We start from the raw sequence: 23,835 nt of genomic DNA, 5'->3' as shown, positions 1-23,835 counted from the left end.
ACACGGATGTAATTCTGTGTGACAGGAGGGGACAGTGCAGGTGGTGATGAGCTGCAAGGGGGGGGGGGGGGGACTCTGCTCTGACTCTGGCCAATCTGTGGAACTCTGATGAGCTCATTTCTGGGCCCTTCCGTGACCTGGTAGAAAAGAAAGTGGAATAAATGATGACTCGGGTCCCTTTTTGACTAATAACATTATAGGAGAGTGCCATTCAGGTGACAGTGTCCCATGGGCCATGCCGACGGCAGCCAGTGGGACACCGTCCGTAATGTCCCACCATGACACTGCTGTTCTATGTCGACGGAAGACTGTGGCACTCTTGACTTCAGTTTCAAGTTGCTGTGGATTTGCAGGTCCGAGTGCTGAGAAGGAGTCCTCTCTGAAGAGGCTCACATTTCCCATCTAAATTATTTACTTTCTAATTAGGTCTTTCTTTCTTCTTTTGCAGTTATATTCACATAGTTCCCAGGAAACCTGGAAAGATGAGCAAGTTGAAGGAAGTAAGTGTTCGGTGCTAATGACTAACGGTGGGATAAATTGGATGGTCCGGGAAAAGTCCGAATGCCACTGTTGAATAATGTCACTTTTAGAAGACTAGCATTTTGTAGGGAATGCCTCTAAAGGCCCGTTGCTCTGGAAACCCGAATCCACTGTGCGGGGTTGTCATACCTGTCGAAAGTCAGGAAAAATACCCTAAGACCACGGTTAGAAAGATAGTCATCTGTGACACACTGTGCAATTATTTACTGAAACTTTTCACTTTTCTTTTGTTACAGGGGATTTGGAAAGATGGGTGTCAGGAAAAGCTATTTTAATTTACATAACGTTGAAGCTAATTATAATGCTCAATTTAAAGATTTGCCCCAAGTTCTCAACATTTTTGTGCTTGATACACATTTGAAAGCTCTGTAGTGTGGAACCTTTTCTTGCTCTGTTCACATCACCTGGTTCTTAGCCAAAAAAAAAAAAAAAAACAAAACCCCAAAACTCCATTTAATATGTATAAAAGAGATCCAGCTTTTGGGGCACCTGGCTGGCTCAGTCCGTTAAGCGTCGGACCTGAGCTCAGGTCATGACCTCACGGTTCACGGGTTTGAGCCCCGTGTCGAGCTCTGTGCTGGGCTGACAGCTCAGAGTCTGGAGCTGGCTTCGGATTCTGCATCTCCCTCTCTCTCTGCCCCTCCCCTGCTCGTGCTCTGTCTCTCTCATCTCTCAAAAATGAATAAATGTTAAAAAAATAAAAAAAATAAGAGATCCACCTTTTAAAATAAGCAACAAAAATTGCTAAGTTTTAAGCAAGATATCCTGCTGATATTTAGACTATAATATGATTTAGAAGGTTATATAATATAATATGTAAATATAATAATATATTTACTATATATTATTAGTATATAATATCCATAATATTATATTTATTATATATCATATATGGTATAAATATGAATCATATATTTAATAACATAATATAATATGTACAATTTTCTTAAAAAATGGACTTGTCATTTTGTTGGGTATTTCAAAGAGGAGATTTTTGAGATTATTCTCTAAGTGGTGCTTTTGGTATTATTTTTTTTTAATGCTTATTTTTGAGAGAGAGAGAGAGAGAAGGGGAGGGGCAGAGAGAGAGGGAGAGAGAGAATCCCAAGCAGGCTCCGTGTTGCCAGCGCAGAGCCTGATGCAGGGCTCGATCCCACGAACCGTGAGATCATGACCTGAGATGAAATCGAGAGTTGGGCACTTCGTCCTGAGCCACCCTGGCACCTCCGGTTTTGGTATTCTTGTTTTCTCCTCCGTGAGCCGGTGTGAGGACCGAATGGTGAAATATGCATAATGTTCCAGAAAGAGATCAGTGCTGGCCCTCTTGCTCCACAGTTTAGAGAAGCAGGGTTTAGTGTGCCCTTGAATCTGCACCCGAGTTCCAGTAAAGGACAGCCCTGGAGCTCCAGCACCAGCCTGCAGAGCATTTAGCTGTCTCCTCAGAGTCTGCATTTCAGGGCAGCGCGATGAGTCAGGTCATACGTCCCTACCTTCTACTGTAAGTTGCCAAGGGCAGGCGGGCAAGTGTCCAATAAGAAACAACTCCAGGGGTGCCTGGCTGGCTCAGTCGGTTGAGTGTCAGACTTCGGCTCAGGTCATGATCTTGCAGTTCGTGGGTTCGAGCCCCGCATCAGGCTCTGTGCTGACAGGTCAGAGCCAGGAGCCTGCTTTCCATTCTGTGTCTCCCTCTCTCTTTGCCCCTTCCCGCTCATGCTCTGTCTGTCAAAAATGAATAAAGTTAAAAAAAAAAAAAAAGAAACAATTCCAGCAGTGACTGAATGTCAGGGTCACCTTAGTAAACAGAATGGGCATGGTGTATGATTATTCTTAACACCCGGGCACTTGCTTTCCCATCTCCAGGTGGGGCAGGCACGGGAGTAAGCAACGATTCTGAGAAGTTCCCCTCAAGTTCAGTCTACGCGTACCCTGAGTGCATTTCAGCGCTAGGATTAGAACGAGCAGTTAGCCCTGGGGGACAGGAAGGCAGCTTCCAGGTTATGTTGTCAGCCCCCCTTGCTTTCCAGCTGAGGAGGCTTTGATCAGAAATGTTAGGCGAGGTGCCTGATAGCAAGTGCTCTGGAGTGGGGACCTCTGTGTCCTCACACCGATGGGACTGTAGTCGCCCCAAAGAGTTCTGTAATTTTTCTTTAGGAGTATACACTTTTTCATTAAAAAAAATCTGATTATGAAAGGAGTCCTTATTGAGAAAAAAATGCCAAGAGGCTGTGCAGATAACTCCATGAAGAGAACGGGGGTCATCCACAATACCCCTCAAAGGTCAGCGCTCTGACTCTGTCATGTCTGTTTCCAGGTGCTTTTTTATGCACACGTAGCAAGTAGGTATACACAGAAGCACACACACACACAGTACATGCGTACATACGTGTATATATGTCTGCAGAATTGGGATCCGTCAATGCTCACTATTTTCTAATCTGCTTTTTATTTACTATATTTTGTGACCATAATCTCATTCAGTAAATGGTCTTCTGCAACATGTTTTAATAACTTCATCGTGTGAATCTATCATAATTATTTAAGCTTTGCTATCGGCAGATCTTTGAGTCATTCTGCTTTGTCATTGTTTTATTTTATTTTATTTTATTTTATTTTATTTTATATTTTATATATTTTTAATGTTTATTTATTTTTGAGACACAGAGAGAGAGAGAGACAGATTGTGAGCAGGGGAGAGGCAGAGAGAGAGGGAGACACAGAATCCGAAGCAGGCTCCAGGCTCCGAGCTGTCGGCACAGAGCCCGACGTGGGGCTCGAACCCATGGTCAGATCATGACCTGATCCAAAGTCGGACACTTAACCGACTGAGCCACCCAGGCACCCCGATGGATTTTCAACTATTAACTCAACCTTGCATTCCTGGGACAAATCTCACTCATGAAATTTTGTTCATTTTCTTTATTGTTGGATTTTATTTGCTAAAATTTTGTTTGGAATTTCTGCAACTATGTTCATGGAGGGATGTTGGTCTGTAGTTTTTTAAATCCTTGCAATGTTTTTCTCTGGTTTTGGTATCGTTTCTTCCTTAAGTGTTTGGTAGAATTTACCAGTGGAGCCAGCTGGGCCAGAAGTTGTCTTTGTGGGAAGGTTTTTAACTACAAATCCAACTGCCTGAGGTGATAGAGGGCTCCTCAGATTGTCTATTTCTTGAGTAAACTTTGCTAGCCTGTGTCTTTGAAATGTCCATTTAATTTGTCCACTGGCATGAAGTTGTTCTCTTATCCAACTAATATCTGTGGCCTCTGGTGATGTGACCTCCCTCATTCCTGCCATTCCTGGTCATTTGTGTCTCCTCTGTATTTTCTTGCCAAGTCTGTTCAGTTTTATCAATTTGATCAATCTTCTCAAAGAACCAACTTCTGGTTTCATTGTGTTTCTCGATTTCTTTGTTCTGTTTTCTATTTCATGGATTCTGCTTTTTTAAAAAAATTTTTTTTAATGTTTATTTATTTTTGAGACAGAGAGAAACAAAGCATGAACGGGGGAGGGTCAGAGAGAGGGAGACACAGAATCCAAAGCAGGCTTCGGGCTCCGAGCTGTCGGCACAGAGCCTGACGCGGGGCTCGAACTCACAGACTGCGAGATCATGACCTGGGCTGAAGTCGGCCGCTTAACCGATTGAGCCACCCAGGCGCCCCTAGATTCTGCTTTTTTTTCATCACGACCAGGAAGGCCGAAAACCCATCTCCCCAACCATGTGTTGGACACACGTGCCTGACGTCCCCCTCGAGAGTACAATGCAGTGTAACGCAGGGGGAGGGCTGCAAAGGTGCTGAGGGTTTGCCCAGATTTGCCCCATTTCTACAGGTAACAGTGCCGGGGTGGATGAAGGGCGACTTCGCATCGGCCTGGCTCTCCCTCCCGTCCCTTGCACACTGCTCCAGAATGCCTAACCTAGGGAGATTTTTGGCCGTTTTAGGGAAAGAGTGACACTGATTTTTTATTTTTATTTTTTTGACTCAGAAGATCACAGAATGAAGTGACTTCGGAGGTGGTCCAGGATGACCTTTTCCCTAATGAATTACATGAACCATGTGGAGCCCACTGCGCCTTCCGTAGGGTTTCTGTGACCTGTGGCGACTGTGTGTGTGTTTAGCGTCTACTGTCGAGTGGCGTAGGGGCCATCTTTGTTAATTCAGCTTGCACGTTCCAGACCCCGACGAGCGCCGTTCGCTAATTATGAGATCCTCCCTTTACGGCTCCATGACGAGGTCTTTTCTTGGTGCCAGAACTCCCTTGAGTCTTTTTGGTTTGAAGTTTTGCACGGAAAAGGCTGGGAGGATGTTCACTGAGGGTAGCTGGAGAGGCTCGATGGGGCGCAAAGACCAAGGACTTCAGGGGTCAACAACAATGACAACCGCCAAAAGCTCTTCACTCATTTCTGGCGTTTTGCTCAGCACCTCGCGATGCGTCATCTCCTCTGGCGCTGTCCCTCCCGGAAGCGGATCCACATTCACACACGAGGGTGTGGGCACAGCAACGTCTTCACGGTGGTGTGAGGAGACGGTGGTGGAACCAGGGCTGGGATCGCGGACGACGCGGATGCAGGCTCCCAAGTGCCACGCCGGTATAGGTTCCAATTCCCAATGGGCTAAAATCTACCATAAGGTATTTTTGATGGCCTGTCATGGCCAGGACACTTAGTGACAGTGTGTCCTTGTGGAGATTGCATAGTGGCTCTGATTGGTCACCATGTGGGTATTTTGCCCGGATGTTTTGAGGACTGGGCACGAATGTAGTGTGACGCAGAGCAGGCGTTCAGTAACCCACAGCTGCCGCTCAGGGAAACACAGCTGTGGTTACCTCGGGGGTCTTCCGGCATTGCTGCGGATTTGGTTTAATTACCTCGGACTGTTGGTTACGGAGCCCGAAAGCCCACTGAGCCCCTCAGCCTCTCGGCAGGTGAGTGAGACACCATGTCGGAACCTGTCGTACCCGTCGGGCAGTGACAGAAAGCCACGTGTGCTTTCTTAGGAGATCACGTGAAATGCAGGAAAAAAAAATCCAGAATCATGTATTTAATTGCTGGGGTTATTTAATTAGGCAGGTGACAGCAGGGTTAATGAATCATTAACATGTAAAAAAAGCCATTAGCTCACTGTTTCCATAATTTTATGCCATCAGCCAGAAAGCTGTTTCTTGGGGTAGTTGTACCTTCATAGAATTTTGCAGGGAATAATTTCTGTTGTTGTGTTATAAACCAGGTCAGTAAATTCATGGTATTGCTGATACGGCTTTGGTTTTTTGGCTAACGGTATGCAGGCGTGTATAATTTCCTATATAGAAAGTAGTTTTGTATGCCACGTGACAAGAGGGTGACAGTGGACGGACGTGTGCATTACCACAATCTCCAGTGACCTCACTTTTTCCAGGATTCGTCCTGGAGTATCAGAGCTGTTTATCACCTGCCACCGAAGCGTTTATCATTTATTCATCCGTCATTCATTCATCCATATTCACGGCATACTTCTCAAACTCCTGCGGTGGGCAGCTCATTGTTCAGGCAGTGGGGTCCTTGGTGGAACATGACGACCGAGGTCCCTGCTCTCAGGAGGCTTTGATTCTATGAGGAGGAACCAATAATAAGTAAATAAATAAACACAAAAATATTAGACAGTGTTACATGCTATGATGGCCATATTGGTCGGGGAGGGTCGCTGAGGAACTGCTTCTGAGTTGACTTCTTAATGCAAGAAAGGGCAAGCTGTGCTAAGACCCGGGAGAACATTCCAGACCCCAGGTCTAGTGCAGGAACAAGCTTGATGTTTGGAAGAAGGCAAACGCGGGCTGTGGCGTGGGGAGGTAGGGAGGGGTGGGGTTGTCGGGTGTGTGCCGCTGTTTCCTCCACTGGGGTTCTAAGCCAGGGGGCAGCCCATCGCGACGGGTGATTACCAGGACCGTGGCTCCTTGTGGGGAAGGGACTGTGGGGGCCGGGGGGCGAGCTGCGGAGACATGGGGCCGCGGGGCCAGTGTGGCAGCGGTGGGGGCAGCAAGAAGTGAACGCATCCGGGGATACGGTTTTGAGGCAGAATTGAGAGATGCAGGGTGTAAGGGAGGAGACGACACAGTGGTGTCCCCAGATCTTGTGGTTAAACACATGGGTCTGTGCTGGCACCGGTTCCGAGACCGGGAAGTCTGGGGACGGTCAGCGGGCTGTGGGAACAGTCGGCGATTCTATCCGGGCCGTGATGAGACTGAGATGCCGGATGGTCTGTGGTCTGTCCCTCTCCATTCTCTCCCCACCTCCGTCTCTCCGCGTCTCTGCGTCTCTGTGTGTTGGGAGACTCATGTTTATTGGATTGACTATTTATCCCTGTGTGGCAGGTACGGCGTTGTGCCTTTTATAAAACGTTCTCTCCCCCAAACCCTGCGAGGTGTATGGTCCCCGCTGCAGGCGTTCATAGATGGCAGCTCAGAGGTGAGACAGTCCCGGCAAAGTCACGGACAGTGAGCGCTGGGAGGTGAGCCCCGGTCTGTCCGAGTCCAAAGCCACCGGGCTGCCTCCCAGCTTCGCTCTGCTGTCCCGGTGCCTCTCGGCCAGTTGTCCCCTGCGTCTAATGGTGCCTCAGGCCCTCAGCAGGACGCCGAAGGGGCTCTCCACCGCTCAGTCCCAGTCCTCCTGACCCTTCTCCACCTGCCCCACGTGGACGCTGCCTCCTCCTCTCCTTCAGAAGACCCGGAACAGCACATTTTCCTCTCCTCGTCTAAAAAATAGTGCTGGGGAGACCGTGGGATGCCCAAACCTTGTCACCCGTGTTAAGGGTACGTGCAGCTCACTCTTACACCCCAGGGTGAACCCCGGGTACGCGGGTCGGTGTTATTCTTGGCGAAGGAACTTTATAGATACTTTCACTCACTGGGGTGATTCAGTAGAGCTGCGCTAACCTCACAGGTTGGGCTGTCTCTGTGTGTAAATGAGCTGGGCACCATGGCAGGGGCAGCGAGTGGAGGGGGACCGGACATCCAGACAGGTCAGGCCGGGAGGCCCAACCGGGGGCCCTGGGGGACACCCTCTACCGCTGTGCCCGCTATGCTGGAGCAGGTGTGACGAGAGGCTAGGTAGGCCCTGAATGCCGAGTCTCACTCAGCGGCGGAGCCTCTAGAGGTGGGAGGGGCTGGTGTCTCGGGGAGGAGCCTCTAGAGGTGGGAGGGGCTGGTGTCTCAGGGGCGGAGCCTCTACAGGTTGGGGGGGGCTGGTGTCTCAGGGGCGGAGCCTCTAGAGGTAGGAGGGGCTGGTGTCTCAGGGGCGGAGCCTGTAGAGGTGGGAGGGGCTGGTGTCTCAGGGGCGGAGTCTCTACAGGTTGGGGGCTGGTGTCTCAGGGGCGGAGCCTCTACAGGTGGGAGGAGCTGGTGTCTCAGGGCAGAGCCTCTAGGGGTGGGAGGGGCTGGTGTCTCAGGGGCGGAGTCTCTACAGGTTGGGGGCTGGTGTCTCAGGGGCGGAGCCTGTAGAGGTGGGAGGGGCTGGTGTCTCAGGGGCGGAGCCTGTAGAGGTGGGAGGGGCTGGTGTCTCAGGGGTGGAGTCTCCTGAGGTGGGAGGGGCTGATGTCTCAGGGGCGGAGCCTCTAGAGGTAGGAGGGGCTGGTGTCTCAGGGACAGAGCCTGTACAGGTGGGAGGGGCTGGTGTCTCAGGGACAGAGCCTGTAGAGGTGGGAGGGGCTGGTGTCTCAGGGGCGGAGCCTCTACAGGTGGGAGGGGCTGGTATGTCAGGGTGGAGCCTCTAGAGGTGGGAGGGGCTGGTGTCTCAGGGGCGGAGCCTGTAGAGGTGGGAGGGGCTGGTGTCTCAGGGGCGGAGCCTGTAGAGGTGGGAGGGGCTGGTGTCTCAGGGGTGGAGTCTCCTGAGGTGGGAGGGGCTGATGTCTCAGGGGCGGAGCCTCTAGAGGTAGGAGGGGCTGGTGTCTCAGGGGTGGAGTCTCCTGAGGTGGGAGGGGCTGATGTCTCAGGGGCGGAGCCTCTAGAGGTAGGAGGGGCTGGTGTCTCAGGGACAGAGCCTGTACAGGTGGGAGGGGCTGGTGTCTCAGGGACAGAGCCTGTAGAGGTGGGAGGGGCTGGTGTCTCAGGGGCGGAGCCTCTACAGGTGGGAGGGGCTGGTATGTCAGGGTGGAGCCTCTAGAGGTGGGAGGGGCTGGTGTCTCAGGGGCGGAGCCGGTAGAGGTGGGACAGACAAGGAACGTAGCGGGGGAGCGGCTTTCAGAGGAGGTCACCGTGATGGAGGGGCCTGGAGACTGTGTGGGGCCGTGGCCTTGATCTCGCCCCACCCAGGCTGTCAATGACGACAGTAGTACTCCCGTGGCAGGGCTCAGACATCCTTCTCCTCCCCGCTCTCGGGGCCCCAGGGGGTGTGAGGTTGAAGCTGACCAGGCCCTGGGGGGCGGCTCAGTCCCCAGGTTGGAGTCACAGGAAAGAGAAGGGTCCAGGGAGCAGGGGGGGGGGGGCTGTTGTCCCCTGCCACAGGACGTCCTAGCTGGAACCCCACGGGCTGACTTAGGGGCCACACGCCCGTTCTTGGGGCCGCAGTCTGGCCCAGCCGGGCGCCGGGGGAGCACATCACGGGAGCTTGCTGGTCGAGCTGCTGGCCTGTCCTCAGCACAACGGCCCGGTCTGTGTCTCTGGACTTCTGTGACCTCCCGGCCGCCGCGCTCCGCGCCCTCGCACCCGACCTTCCGGCCTCGGAACTCACAGCCCTCTCGCCCCGTCCCCATGAGGTCACCTGCCCTGCGTCTGGGAGTCCCGGCCCCTCCCAGCAGGGAGTCTGCTCCCCCGGAGTCCTTCCTGGGTCCTCCCCTGTGCTCCCTTAGCAAGGCCTCCCGCCCCCCTGCGCTGCTGTTTTGGGGGCGGTGCTGGGCAAACCGTATTTAGCCACTGGCTGTCAGTTTGCACCGAGTCCCGAGGCTTGCCTTTTCTTTTTGCAGATCAAACCGGTGGTACATTGTGACCTGAATGTGCCTTCCAGGTGGCAAACCTTCCAGCGAACGTCCCGGCTCGTCAAGTGAGTAAGGCCTCGCGGGCGACAGATCACTACTTGCTGTGGCTCCTTAAAGATAAAGTTCCAGTTAGACTCGCCGTCACCCCCTCTCCCCTCCTCTCCTCCCTCCTCCCTTCCTCCCCCTCCTCCCCCTCCTCTCTTTGCTCCTCCTCCTCCTCCTCCTCCCCTCCTCCTCCCCTTCTCCCCTCCCGGCCTCTTCCTCTCTCCTTCCCTCTCCCCTCCTCCCCTCCTCCTCCCCCCGCTCCCTCCCCTCCTCCTGTGCTCCTCTCCTCCCTTCTCCTTCTCTCTCCGACAGGGACACCTGTATGATTCAGCCTTTCAGGTGCCGTGTATCCTTTCTTCTCTTTGAACCTTGATTTTGGAAATCAATCCAGTTGCCAGGCTGTTGAACAGTTTACTTGGGGCTGGAAGGGCGAAGGTCTCACACACAGAATTTAGTCTTAGGCTTTTCACTTTTTAGAAAACATCTAGCAGTTGTCGTTGCTGGACGGGGAAAGGACACTTTACAAGTTATTTTCCCACCACGAGCAAAGACCTGTAGGGTTACCACACTTCCCACTCAAGCGTTGGTGCAGGACTGGAGTGTGGCCCTGGGAGCCACAGCCGGTGCTATAGCTGTAGAGGTGCCCGGGGCAGTACGTCCGGGCTGATGGAGACAGCTTTGTGGGCCAGTCTGCCTTACGTTCTGGGGCCGTAGAAACAACACGCTGGATTCAAACCATCGTGGGTTCAAATCCGGATTTTCATCTCATCGTCTTTGTGGAGGTCACATACCTCATCTTTCTGAACTGGCTTCCTGATGTTACCCCCCCCCCCCAGGGGTGGTGAGGGCCCCCCGGTGACACCTCCAGGGGTGGTGAGGGCCCCCCCAGTGACACCTCCAGGGGTGGTGAGAGCCCCCAAGTGACAGCTCCAGGACACCCGTCCAAGGCTGGTCACGGAGCAGAGACTCTCCAAATCCTTCCTATATTGGGAGGTTTTAATACTTTACAGGTTGAAATCTCTGACGTGAGCGAGATCGCACCCTCCTCTCACCACGTTCTGCTCCCGGTGGACAGAATGTCAGTGGGCTTCGCAGAGGCGCGGGCTCACCGTGTCTGAGGGTCACCAGCGGGCGTCCCCCGCACTCCTGACCAGGTGCCCTTCACGCTCGTGCCCCCCAGCGAAGGGCTAGGGCCCCTCGGCGCACACCCCCTGTTAGACTCGTCAGAGCCCAGCCTGGGAAGCAGAAGGATGCAGGAAACACACCCTGTTTATTGGCCGAACGTGGCCCCTCCCCGTCCCCTCCGAACCTCGACGACCACGTCTGTAAAATGCGTCCCCTTACGTGTCTGCAAGGCGCAGCCTTCCGTGGTGGGATCTTTCCCTGCACCTTCTACAAATCTGAGAGCTGCTTGGACATGACGGGAGGCACAGCATTTCCAAATTTTGTGGAGGGCCGCTCTTTCTGAAGAATGTATACAAATCTCACGGTCCTTCCTGGCAAAGAACCTACGTGTTTTGTTTTTTTTTTTTTTTTTGGCATGAGCCAAGACATCAGTGATTCTCACTTATTTTGACGGACAAGTTTTGTCTGTTACAGACCATTACCCCCGGCAGCTTGTGCCTCGTCCTTCGTATTGGTGTGCTAGAAATTCCACTAGATGGACCCAAATATCCATTCAAACGCAGTGTCTTTTCTACAAAGACCTGATCATGTTTGCTTGGAGACCTTGTAACTGCAAAAACAGGCGAACAAAACAGTTGCGATGGGTTCCGGAGGCTTCGATGTTGAAGAGAGAAAGGGGTTTCTCCCTCCCTCACAGATGGGGGGGGCCGGGGTGCTGGGGGGTCACGGCTGAGTTTGGACCCGGAGCCCGGCACTCCCCTGCCTGCCTGGGTCTCCGCAGAACGGAGCTGGTGAGGCCACGTGGGTTTGAAGTGTGGAGGCTGAGGCGCGGATTTATGTCCTGCTTCTGCCGCTAAGCAAGCTGTGACGTGACAGGTGTTGTGATGGCGGATCATCGTCACCTAAGATCCGCTCCTAGATCTCTGTGCTATTTCCTGTTTAAACAAAATTGAAAATATTTCCTATTTTAAAAACTCGAGGGGCGCCTGGGGGGCTCAGTCGGTTAAGCGTCTGATTCTTGATCTCAGCTCAGGTCATGATCTTGTGCTTTGTGAGTTCGAGCCCCGCATCGGGCTCCACACTGTCAGTGCAGGCCCTGCTTGGGATTCTCTCTCTCCCTCTCTCTTTGCCCTGCCCCCACTTGCTCTTTCTCTCTCTCTCAAAAAAAAAAAAAAATCTTAAAGAATTTAAAATATGTCCTACTTGAAATATTTAAAATATTTCCTATTAGGGACTCCTGGGTGGCTCCGTCGGTTAAGCGTCCGACTTTGGCTTAGGTCATGATCTCGCGGTTCGTGGGTTCGAGCCCCGTGCTGGCTCTGTGCTGACAGCTTGGGGCCTGGAACCTGTTTCGGATTCTGTGTCTCGCTCTCTCCCTGCCCCTCCCCCACTCACACTCTGTCCCTCTCTCTCTCTCTCTCCCAAACATAAACATCAAAAAAATTAAAAATATTTCCTATTACACACCAATGAGCACATTATAAGGAGTGTTGAGTAGTAGGTTTATGCCTTTAACTTCTTCTCTTATTTCCAAGTTTTTTAAAAAATGTAACTGTCTTTTTGTGGCCCGAAAAATCTGTGCCCATGGCCATATACAGCTCTAAAAGTTCTATGTTCAAAGTGATGCCCCCCCCGCCCCCCGGCCTTGTATCCTCGTAAGACAGGCTGGGAGATCCAGGCTTCGGCAAGCATATGTATCCTACAAATACCTCTGTGTATCCTCTTTTTTCTCCCCACACGATGCATCTTGGAGGTGGTTCCATAGGAGCCCATGTGGATAAGCTGTGCTTTAAAACTATGGCTACACAGCATTCTAAATTTCAGACGTTTCCTCATCTAACCATGCCTGGCTTTTGCCCAGTGCTCGGGGGCTCCTGCCTGTCCGTTGCCGCTCCATGGCGGACTCTCCCCGGAAACCATCCTTGGGCACTTAGGTGGGGTCGGTCATCTGTCGGGTGGCGGATGGACCGTCTGATCTGTGAAACCGGGCAAAGCAAGGGGTCTAGCTCGTTCTTCAGTTTGGGAGATGTGTTCCATCCCGCATGCCCTCTGAACTTGTAATTTCCTGATCTTTAAGTTGGAAATAACACTTACTTCCCTTCCTTGTCTTTAAAAATTACATTCTTACTATAAATAAATGTGGGAACTTACAAGAGTGTGAAGAATAAAATAAACGTCCCTTATCTGACTCCTCGGACAACCGCCACTGGCCTGAAGAACGCTTACCTTCAGTGTTCTCTTTGTGCCTTCTGTCGTGTTTTTTACAGCATCCGTTATAGTTGACCATTTCCCCCCCGTAAATGCAAATCCTGCATAAACAATTTTAAACTGCTGCACAATTTATTATCGTATGGCCGTGCGACGATTTACGTAACATTCCTGGGTACCTGGACATACAGGTTGGTTTTATATTTTCGATTCTATACCTAATCCTATGGGAAACATCTTTGCATGTAAATCTGTTTCGTTTCCATGGGCTGGATTTCACAAAGTGGGAAGAATAGGTCAATAGTTATTGATCACAGACGTCTCATCAGTCTGTGTTACTGACTCGCCCCCGAGGAAGACTGTGCACACTTTGAGCTGCAGCCACAGTGTATGTACGTGTGTCTTAGGTCTGCAACAGATGCCAAAATTTGGGGGGGGGGCGGACACAATTCAGTTCATAAGAGTTCCTATTTCCCCACACTCAGGTAAAGAGTGTACGTTAAGTATCTTTAAAGATTTAAGCAAAAACACAACATGACCCTGTTTAAACATTTATTTCCTGTATTATTATTAGTGACCCATGTTTGGAAAGAATTCTTTTGGCATAAGGAAAACCAATTGATGGAAACATTGTAGCAAATCTATTGTGGGCATAATATCACATAAATGCATTGTAATATAACTTGCGCAGAACATTCTTTTCTAGGGTTATTTTGGGGCAATATTTTAAATATGGGAGAAGGGGGTTTCTGCATTGATTGGAAGCCCCTTGGTACAGCGTGTGGATTCTCTGTATTTTTTGCACAGATTAAAGTTTATATTTGATCTGAAAAGGCGATGCGTTCATCCAGTTTTAAATTATTTGCATTACAGAAAAACAGTAACAATGAAGCAACAGCAACCACAAATAATTATGTAAAAAATTGAAAACTAGAATTGTAAAATTGAGCACCTTCGTGTTAAACACTATTCATTGGGGAGCCTGGGTGGCTCAGTCGGTCAAGCGTCCGACTTCAGCTCAGGTCACGATCTCGCGGTCCGTGAGTTCGAGCCCCGTGTCGGGCTCTGGGCTGATGGCTCGGAGCCTGGAGCCTGCTTCCAATTCTGTGTCTCCCTCTCTCTCTGCCCCTCCCCTGTTCATGCTCTGTCTCTCTCTCTCTCTCTCTCAAAAATAAATAAACATTAAAAAAAATTAAAAAAAATATAAAAAAAAAACATTATTCATCACTTTTATACTTAAAGAAACAAGGCTCATAGTTTACATGATTTTAGTATGAGTTACAAGAGCCTGTAACTGTTGCCAAGTGGCTTGGACCGGGGTGGCCTGGCCTCACTAGCAGGAGAACTTTGCATCGAGTACCCCCCGCCCCCCCCACTCCCCACCAGGACACGTATGGAAAATAAAACAAACCCGCTGGGATTCCAGCAAAGCTGCCTCCAGACTGCACGGGTGAAACCAATTGTTTCTACTATCTTTTTGGAGGATCGCACATTATTTCCTCGGGGACACTGTCTTGGCCTGTGGAAAGAGAAAGTGACTGCACTTTTAATGGCAAAACCTGCCTTTTGTTTGCCAAATGGGCACCATTTTCTTCACTTTACCCACCATGGCGGAGGCATATTATTTAAAAAGCGGAGTTCCGTCCTGTTCATCTGGGCATATTTTATTCCATGAAGAGAAGTTTCCGGGTGTCGTTGCAGCGTCACCGGACTTCCAGCATCGGGCGCTTGGTGACGGTCCCTCTGCGGACGCAGGCGGCGTGTGTGAGGGCTGCCTGGCGCGTTGCGTGCTGCTTATGGCTCTGTCGTTCTAGATCTTTCTTTGAATTTCCAATGTTTCCCCCTCAAGTGTGAGGTACTAATGAATGCTTTTTTTTTTTATTCTTACAGTGTTTTCACAAATGGAAGACTATTTATCCCACCCGTAAAAATTATCATACCCAAATTCAGTCTGACGGAATGGAATAGCGTGCTGGCCATGATTGGGGAAAAAGTCTTCCCTCTAGGAGGCGTTCAAAAGTAAGGCTCTGTCACCTGGGGGAGACCCGGTCACAGTGTGGGGATGTCCTGCCGGGACCAGCAAGGGCTACAATGCTCTCTCATTAACTCCAATTTTAATTCTTTGGGGGCAGACATTATTTCTTGTCCCTTTACGTACTTATTTTTGGCCAGTTTCTTTCATTTCTCATGGAACAAAGCTTATTGAACATCTACTATGTGCTAGGTGTGGTGAATGGGGTGAATGAGGCCATGGGGATGGACAGAGGTGGGATGGACAGTGGTGGGTGGACAGAGTGGGGACAGAGGTGAAGTGACCATGGGGGTAAACAGAAGTGGGAGGGACAGAGGTGGCGTGGACAGAGGTGGGAGGGACAGAGGTGGCGTGAACAGTGGTGGGTGGACAGAGCGGGGACGACAGAGGTACGGTGGCCATGGGGCCAGGGAGAGGCAGGGTGGCTGTGGCTGTTATGGGGGTAAATCCGGGGACAGTTTGGTGCACTTAGGCCAAGGGCCTGGTGTGGATCAGAGGGTCAGAGTGGACCAGGAGAGAGCAGGGGAGCAGCAAGGCTAGCAGGTTGCAGAGGGAAAGGTTAAGCCTCAGTGTTGGGAACGCCTCTGGGATAAGGAGGCCCCACTGTGGGAAGGAGCTGACAAAGTGTAGGGAAGACACAAGCCTTTGAAACTGAAAAGTAAGGGGTGCGGAGTGGTCCTGAGTGTTGGAAGGACCACTTTATGGACAGCGATGGTCTCCAGGTGGCCTTGGGTCGGAAGAGCCAAAACATTTACTCCTAATTCACTTTCCGTCAATGGTCTCTCTCGGGGGCACATTGCAATGTAAGCGACTGATTTACCATCAAGAGCTGTGACACCAGCGATGAACACTGAGGGTCTGTTGGGAGCAGGACCTAAACTGTTGTTGGGAGTTCGTTAACCTAGGGAGGGTGGTGAGTCACAGGTGACCCTGCACGTGCCGGGGGAGTTAGCTGTCACCTACAGACCAGATGATTCCAGAATGCGGTTATAAATACCAGCGTTTTATTCTGAAAAAAGAGAGACAGTCGCGTGGAGGAGACACTTGTGCGCACTTCCGGAAGGAGTCAGGGTCAGCAATCCTGTGTGTCACATGTGATGTGGCAGAGGCGAGGCAAGGAAACACGATATTTGGAGGGAAAAGAGCACGTTAAATTAATAAGCCTACTTAGTCTTTCTCCCCTTAGTTCTCTCCGGGTGAGGATGTCCGTGGGGATGAACACACAGGCGCCGGTCTCGTCCCTGGGGGGCCCCCCTCGCTTGAGGGCTGGCCTGCAGCTCCTGGCGCGTCTGGGACATCTGAGCAGGGCTTCCTCAGGGCCCGGCTTTCCTGCAGCCGCACCGCTGGGGACAGCTCCTTTCCTGCACCGCCCCTCCCCCCAGCCGGCCGGGTTCCCGCCGTGGTCCCAGAGTCACATCTGGACTCTATCTCCTCCGGCGTCAGTTCTGAACTGATTGCTCTATCTCTCCCCTCCCCGACAAGAACATAAGCCTGTTTTCCTGCTCCTCAGTCTCCCCCTCAACAACCCCGGCCCCAGTGCTGAATTCTGGGTTATCGTGAACATGTTCTCTCTGATCGAACTTCATTTAATGGCAACAGGGATCGTGCCAAGGCGCGTGGTCGCCCCGCTTCACAGATCCCTCCCAGCCTCTCTGCAGTCACTCTTTCCTTTTTATTTAACCCCTTCCTGTAGAAATGTTCTTACCGTGAGTCCCTTGTGGCCCATCTTCCAAGACCTTGTCAAGGTGACGGTACTTTTATCGGGCCTCCCGTTTAACTGAGGGTTTGGCTCGCTTCGAACTTGTTTCTTCTCAGATTTTGAGAAGATGTCACTTCGTTGTCTTGGGCCTTCGCGACTGCTGTTGAAAAATCCGGTGGTGCGTGTGTGGTGTGTCAGTGGGCTCTTGGTGGGGGGAGCCCTTCGGACGCCGGCCTGCGCCCTTAGAAGTCCCCCTGACGTGCCTACGTGGGAGTTTTTCTGTGACCTCTCTGTCTTTGATGTCTATTGACTTTCAGTTTGAGGTCCTCCCTCTCTCTCTACTTCTGTGAAATTCGTCTTTGTTATTTCTGTACATTTTTCTTCCTTTCCACTTTATCTTTCGAGATTCTTACTTTCTGAATGTTGGCATTCCTACTCATCCATACGTGTCAGCTTTTCTCTCAGACACGTTCTCTCTCTCCCCCTGCTTCCCTCTGGGAGACGCCCTCAATTCGGAGTCCCCACAGCGGTTTGGACCTCGTCCGCTCCCCACCTGCTCCGCGTCTCCCCATCCTCCGGGATGTGCTCTTTGTATCCGCTTTTCTAGTTGTTTCTTTGCCACACTTCCTTGTTGTTTCGTATTGGTAGCCTCTGCCCTTATTTCGTCTACAATGTTTTTCGTGTTTATGTCAAATTCCTGGTCCATCTGATCCAACGCTTCCGCTCCTGGTGGAATCCACCAGACACTGTGTGCGGGTCGGAACAGGGTCTGCGGGCAGGGGCCCGGGCACTGCCACCGCTCAGTCTGCCCGCCTCCCTGTGCCCCCTGCCCACTCAGTGCTTCCCTGACTTATTCCTGGGGACGTCACCAGCTGTGCGGTCCTCCAGTGAGCCCAGGCACTGGCTGTCCCAGGGCAAAATGGCAGGAGAAGAACAGAATTCCAGGCATTGCTTTTCACGTGGAAACCTTGTGCTCCTGGTCGAGGCCACCTGCTGCCCACACAGCTCCCCATGGCTGCTCATGGTTGTCTCCTGTCCGGAAGGTCCTGTTTCCCCGGGGCTGGTCTAGGGCTGCAGCTCCCCTGGCCCCCGGAGCAGCATGGGCATTGGCCGGCACTGTTAGGAATGCGTGTTCCGGCCTCATCCTAGACTCAGGAGTCAGAGGCTCTGGGCGTGGGGCCCGGCTGTCTACACAGTGGCAAGCGGTCCAGGTGGTTCTGATGCTAAGGTCTGGGGGAGATGGGTGGAGGGCAAGGGCGGTTCTGTGGTTTCCACCCGCTTGGTCTGCCCTTCTCCCCTTCCCACTCTGGTGCTTGTGGCTCTGGTTCACGATCGCCTCGCACGCCTGCTGTGGCAACCTGAGCCTCCTCTTACGGGACAGGCTCCTTTCCTCCGTCCGCATCCCCAATGGTCAGCTGACCATTGCTCACACTCAGCTCCTGTCTGCTCGTCCACAGCGACATCCACTCACTGCGGCAAAGTCCATGATAAATTCCTCGCCCCAGAGTTTCAGGCTCCAGACTTTGATGCGCAAATTCTGTGTGTGTGTTTCACACTTCAGTGACCATCAACCCCCGTGTTCTGGCTTTTGGCCCCGGACCCTCCTGCGACCCCAAATGCTTTACGCATCTGCACGTGAAGAAATCTTACCACATCCTCACCCCACTGGTGCCCCCACTTTTGTGAGGCCTACAGTTGATTCCAGGTGGGTCCTCCTCTTGGAAGGCCGGATCTTTGCCCTTCTTTGGTCACATTTCCGTTCCTAGGTTTGTGTACAAGCCTTGGTTTTGGGGAAGCAGTGACTTCCTTACCCATATTTTTATCCCAGACAGTGCCTCCCTCATTGTTTAGTGAGTGATCGATGCTCAGCATTGAGTGAATTGAATAATTTCTTTTTTAAAAGATGTTTATTTACTTACTTTGAGAGAGGGAGGAAGAGAGAGATAGAGAGAGGGAGCGCACACACAAGCTGGGGAGGGGCAGAGAGAGAGAGAGGGAGAGAATCCCCAGCAGGTTCTGCGTGGTCAGCACAGAGCGTAATGTGGGCTCGATCCCACGAACTGTGTGATCATGACCTGAGCTGAAATCAGGAGTCAGACGCTTAACCGACTGAGCCACCCAGGCGCCCCTTAAATAATTTCTTAAGTGACTGAATTAGTGAATGAATACTTGCCAAAAAAAGACTATAGGATAAAAAGTAGACAAATATTAGTCTTTTGGTGCTCATAAAAAGGCGTATTATTGGCTAATAAATACTGGTTTGTTTTCCAAGAATTGTTACAACAAAATAAGCCAATTTGTATTAATTTTTGCTGTTATTAGTTAAAATTAATTGAACACCAACCAAGAGCTTAAAATGCTCTCAAGGGCCCCTGAGCACTTGTACGTAATTAAAAATATACTTTAATTAAACAGGCTAAAAATGGAAGGCAAGCCTGACCCTGGAAGGGCAGCTCCCACAGGCTTTAATTAGCTTGTCTGGACTTCACTTGCTTAGAGTTCACCAGCTCGCCCACCGGTAGCCCACGTCCCGGTCGTACTGTCTGCAGACGCCCCCGGTCCCGAGATCGGTGCTCGAAAGTCTCTGGCCCATTTCTTCTTTCTTTATTCACAGATTATTTACCATGAATGGACATCTTCTGGACAACTCAAAGGATCTGCAAGATAACCACTTTTACGTGGCGGCAGGACCGGAGACCTTCAAAGATTTCCCTTACTGGAAATCCTCTAAGGTGCCCAGCGAGGTCCAACGGTGAGCACATTTCACCCCTTTACCGCCTGAGTGGGTAAAATCTGCCTTTTCCCCCAGGATTGTCCCCGTGTAAGGCCTGTTCAGCTATTGGCTGTTTTCCTGTGGTGAAACTTGATATTCTCGTTTTATAAGTGGCACGGTTTTGGATTTTCAAAATTAGGCGTGGGGGGACTCCTGTGGTTTGATATATTCACAGGGACAGTAAGCCCTCGCGTTGAATGTGCTGTCTTTTCTCTGGGGACACTGGGGGTCTTAGAGAGAGGAGTCTCAGTGCGCAAACCAGTCGTAGCCCTGGCCCCGAGGCACAGGCGTGAGAGCCCAGAGCTCCCTCCGGCGCCCTGTTCGTTTGGTCAGTTTCTCCTGGTCTGAAATCGAGAGTCTGACATCTTTCACTGGTCTGTGAAATCACAGTGGTGACTTTTATGGTGGATCCCGCCCCGGGCTAACAGGTGCACCAGGGCGTGTGCTTCTGGACGTGCGGGAACGTCTGCAGGGAAGATGAAGGTGTTGGTGGGAGCTCCCGTCCCGTCACTGGAGAGGAGAGGGCTGGCTGTCCCTTCTCCGTGCATTTTGCTCTCTCCGCCGTCGCCGTCTGGAACGGGCCAGCCAAGCTCCAGGAATTAGTGGACAACGTTGTCCTGTAGGCTCGTGCCTGAGGGACGCCCAGCGGCTTCACCCTGGACCTGCTTGTCCAGAGGCCAGCACTGATGCTCACGGGGACGGGCGTGGAGTCCCTGTCTGCCTGCATGGTTCGTGGACCTTGAAGTCACCTGATAAGGTGTGTGACTTACGTCCTCAGGGCGCCGTTACCTTTGACGCTTCCTTAGAGAGACTTCAGTGCTCCACCCACCTTGCTTCTCAGTTGTATGTGTGCTGGAGCCTCAGTATTCCCTGCTCCAAATGCCACGGGACCGCCAACAGTCCAGAACACTTCCTGACTTTTCTGACGTTGTGTTGGCAGGGACGGGAACCTGGTTGTTAGTCTGGGGCTCTCAGCGGCGACAGCTCCTGGTGAGCTCGTGTGTGTTCGTACGGGGCAGGGGGGTCCAGGCTCAGTGGTGGGTCAGGAAGGACGTGACCTCTAAGACTGGAGTTCAGAGGTATGTACTGATCCAGATCCTCAATTTTTTGTTCCAAATTAAAGCCCCGGCATTCAGGCTAAGGCTGAATTCGTTGCCTTTGGGCCCTGGAAGAAGAGAGGGCGGGGCGTGGGATGACAGACAGGCCGCCTCACCGATCTGCCCTTGAGCTGCAGGGGGACAGGCCAGCCACGGCCTTTGTCGCCTGTCCTGGAAGGCAGGGCTCTGGTGCCCGGGGTTCAGGTGCCCCCCTCCAGGGCACATGGAGCCCTCCGCCCGGGAGTCCGTCAGAGGCAGTGTTTAACTCGGGCGCCCGCGCCCGTTTCTGCACCCGGAAAGTTCCCGATTCCCGGGTCTGGCTGGGAGGAGCGGTTTCCAGCTGGCGGTGGGATTTTGCAGCCTCGTCCCGGGGTGTGTTTGAGCCACACGCAGCCGCAGCACAACTGTTTGAGGACCTGCCAGGGCCCTTCCCTGGGGCTGCTTCCTCGGCACGGTTCCTACGGCCATTGTCTCAAGGAAGGAGAAGGAGCTGTCAGAGCTCGTCTCGTGCTGGGACAGGCAGATGGGTTCACCCCCACCCGCCCCGTAAGTTCCCCGCCCGGAGCCTGGGCCCCCGAGACAACGCCAGGGACGGTGTCTGTGGCGACCTTGTGCCCGTGTGCGCTCCTGTGCCATTAGGGTTTCAACTTGGAGGCAGAGAGTGGCCTCTTTCGTCCTGTCCACAGACGATGACCCCGCGGCAGGTGGGCAGGTTAGGGTCCTGCCCGCGTGCCTGGCAGCTCGGCCATGTCCCGAGTTTATTGACGTGCTAATTTTTCGGTGACCGTCCTAACTGCGTGGTGGGTCAAAACACCTTAGGGGCTGTTGAAATGAGTCGAGTGGTTCTCTCTGTGTCCCCTGCTCCCCACCCGAGCCCCCGTCTCTCAACGGGTTTTGTCGTTCATGTGCTGAACCCTGAACTGCGTCGGTCGGTCGCTTAAATGTCTTTCTCCTCGCCGAAGAGGTTGGGGCTCGGGAGGAAGAGCGTCCGCAGAGCTGCTAGGAGACTGAAGTCCATTCCTGTACACGCCGTGGGCCAGGGAGGTGCCCGTCGGCCGGGGAGCCGGTGCCAGAAGTGTCCTTCCCGCGCGTATCGGCGGTGGAGGTCAGCGCCCCTGCACGGGGATCCGGAGCGGGGCGTGTGCCTCTGCGCCACGGTGGCGGTTAGACAAGGGGTCTGTCACGCGGTGGAAGGAGGCTGGGCTGGGTTCTGGACGGGCTTGGGGTCTCTGTTCTTCTCCTGATCAGCAGCGCGGCTTTGACCAAACCCTCACGTCTCCGAGCCGTGCGTCCTCTCCAGCCCAGGGAGGACGTGATACATGTGCCACAGGTCACTGCGAGAAATCGTGTTTGTGGGAGTGACTGCCGTTTGTCAGAAACCTCAAACATATGGGTGCCCAGGCGGCTCAGTGTGTTAAGCGACAAGCTGTTGGTTTTGGCTCGGGTCATGATCTCACAGTCCGTGGGTTCGAGCCCCGCGTCGGGGAGCCTGCTTGGGAGCCTCTCTCCCTCTCTCGGTGCCCCTCCCCCACTTGTATGCACGCTCTCTCTCAAAAAATAAAAAGACTTAAATTTAAAAACCTCGAAAATGTTAGGTTTCCCCCCGCGACTGTATGAAAGCTTTTGGACAGAGGTGCCCATAAGTATGCTGCCCGTGGGCTGGTTTACCACACTGGTGAGTGGAGATTTTCCAAGGTATCTGGGAAGGAAACTGAGCAAACCTCGTTGGGGCTGTTTCTGCTCCTGAGACCGGGGAACAGCTGTGGACGTGAGCCCGGGCCGTCAGGACACCGGACACGCCTTCCCCGTGGCCTCATCTTCCGGAAGGCCACGGCTGTAGTCTACGTTCTCGGAAAGAGACTTTTGGCTGATCTTTACCAATTTCTAGCTGACCATCGTTTGTCTTTCAGAAAGTACGCGGACATCGAGAAATACTCAAGAGAAAAGAAAAAAGTAAGTACTTTTCACACAGTGAAGTGGAAGCTGTGGATGGCCATGGTGTCCTTGACCTTGATAAGGACGCCTCCCTGGAGAGGCCCCGCGGTGGGGACGCAGACTTCTGGGCACAGTGTTGGGTGCTGGGCTTGCCCCCTGTGCGTGTGGGGAATGAGGCGTTGCAGCTGTGAGTGTAGAACCAGGAGGTACACGGAGATGTCTGTGACATACACACAGTGAATGTGCGGAGGAAGATGTGTGGTGTGGGGACAGACAGGAGGGAGGGCGTCAAGCCCGGTGTGGCTGACCTGAGCCTGAGGACAGCTGGGAGGGGGCGTCTCAGGGCTGGGGCACAGCTCACTGTGTGTGTGTGTGTGTGTGTGTGTGTGCATGTGTGTGTTGCACATAAAGCACAAGAAGCATGGCCAGCAGGTGTCAGGATAAGAGCCTGGATGGGCAGGTAGAAGCCAGGTCTTGGGGGCCATATGGGTCTTTGTCACCTGTGTATACGATGACCACATATCCCCACCGTCTTATAAAAATTGCATTTCAGTGGCTCTACTGACCTTAAGATTTGCTCAGTAAAGCTGTCGAGCGTCTACTGTTTGCCTGTTCCTGGCTGCCCAGCCCCTGTGCTCAGGGACCCTCCGTACTGAGACTTCCCAGCCTTGAGACCCGTCTCCCCACGTATCGACCTCTATTTTCCGGTACCTGGTGGCCGGCCCTTGGAGTGGCTTTTCTCCTGGTGCAGCTTGGATTTCATAACCACTGTCTTACCCATGCTCTTGGAAATGCTTGGGCTTCCCGACCCACGAGCCCCCGTGGCATCTGCCTGGCGAGAGTCCAGCCGTGGACGGGCCCAGAACCTTGCCCGTCCACGCTTGCGCCGAAGGAGCTCGGTGTTGCTGGCGACGATAACGCGACTGACCTGACTCTTCTCGCCGAGATCACTCCTTTCCCACCTGCCTTCACTGAAAAGCCTCACTGCTCACAAACGCTTTTCGAAAGGGGTTTGGTAAATTTTGTTAGGGTTTTTTGCCTGTCTGCTCATAGAGGAGATGAGCCTGGGATACTTCTTTCTCGTGTTGTTCTTGCCTGGCTTTTGGCATCAAGGATTTCCTGAATCGACTGTTCTTGTTTTGGTAGCTTCCCGAGCTGAACGATCGTCTCATTTATTTTCGATTTTCTTTCTCTACGGGCTGAGTTTAGCATTGTTTGTTGAATGAATGAAAGAACGAGAATCATTCATTGAGAGCACAAGAACGATAGATGTGATTCTGCCCTAAGGGTGCGTTTCATCTGGTTAGGATACATGACACATGGCCTTGTCTCATCGTAGAAGGGGCGTGTAAATGAGTCACATGCACAGGGTGATGGCTCGCGGGACAGGGAGTAGGCGACACGTGGAGATCGGCAAACCCAGTGCAGGTCCTCGAGGGGTC

The 23,835-nt window shown here is 52.4% G+C and overlaps 1 protein-coding gene across 9 annotated transcripts in view; it reads left to right on the top strand.

The window, feature by feature from the left end:
- DCDC2C (doublecortin domain containing 2C) overlaps positions 1–23,835 on the top strand; it is a 112,495-nt gene that overhangs the window by 8,827 nt on the left and 79,833 nt on the right. For 8 of the 9 annotated variants that reach the window (XR_007149333.1, XM_047845228.1, XM_047845224.1 and 5 more), the window contains exons 2-6: positions 449–500; positions 9,468–9,544; positions 14,748–14,876; positions 19,203–19,340; positions 22,369–22,411. Coding sequence is in view for 8 of the 9 variants with exons in the window: in XM_047845228.1 (XP_047701184.1) it covers positions 449–500; positions 9,468–9,544; positions 14,748–14,876; positions 19,203–19,340; positions 22,369–22,411 (439 nt within the window). In the remaining variant the exon portion in view is untranslated. The remainder of the gene's footprint in view (positions 1–448; positions 501–9,467; positions 9,545–14,747; positions 14,877–19,202; positions 19,341–22,368; positions 22,412–23,835) is intronic. The other variant, XM_047845226.1, reaches the window with a different exon arrangement.

Source organism: Prionailurus viverrinus, unplaced genomic scaffold, assembly GCF_022837055.1.
Source record: "Prionailurus viverrinus isolate Anna unplaced genomic scaffold, UM_Priviv_1.0 scaffold_33, whole genome shotgun sequence".
Classification (NCBI taxonomy): domain Eukaryota; kingdom Metazoa; phylum Chordata; class Mammalia; order Carnivora; family Felidae; genus Prionailurus; species Prionailurus viverrinus.
Note: the sequence above shows the minus strand (reverse complement) of the source record. Positions and strands in the feature narration are given on the sequence as shown.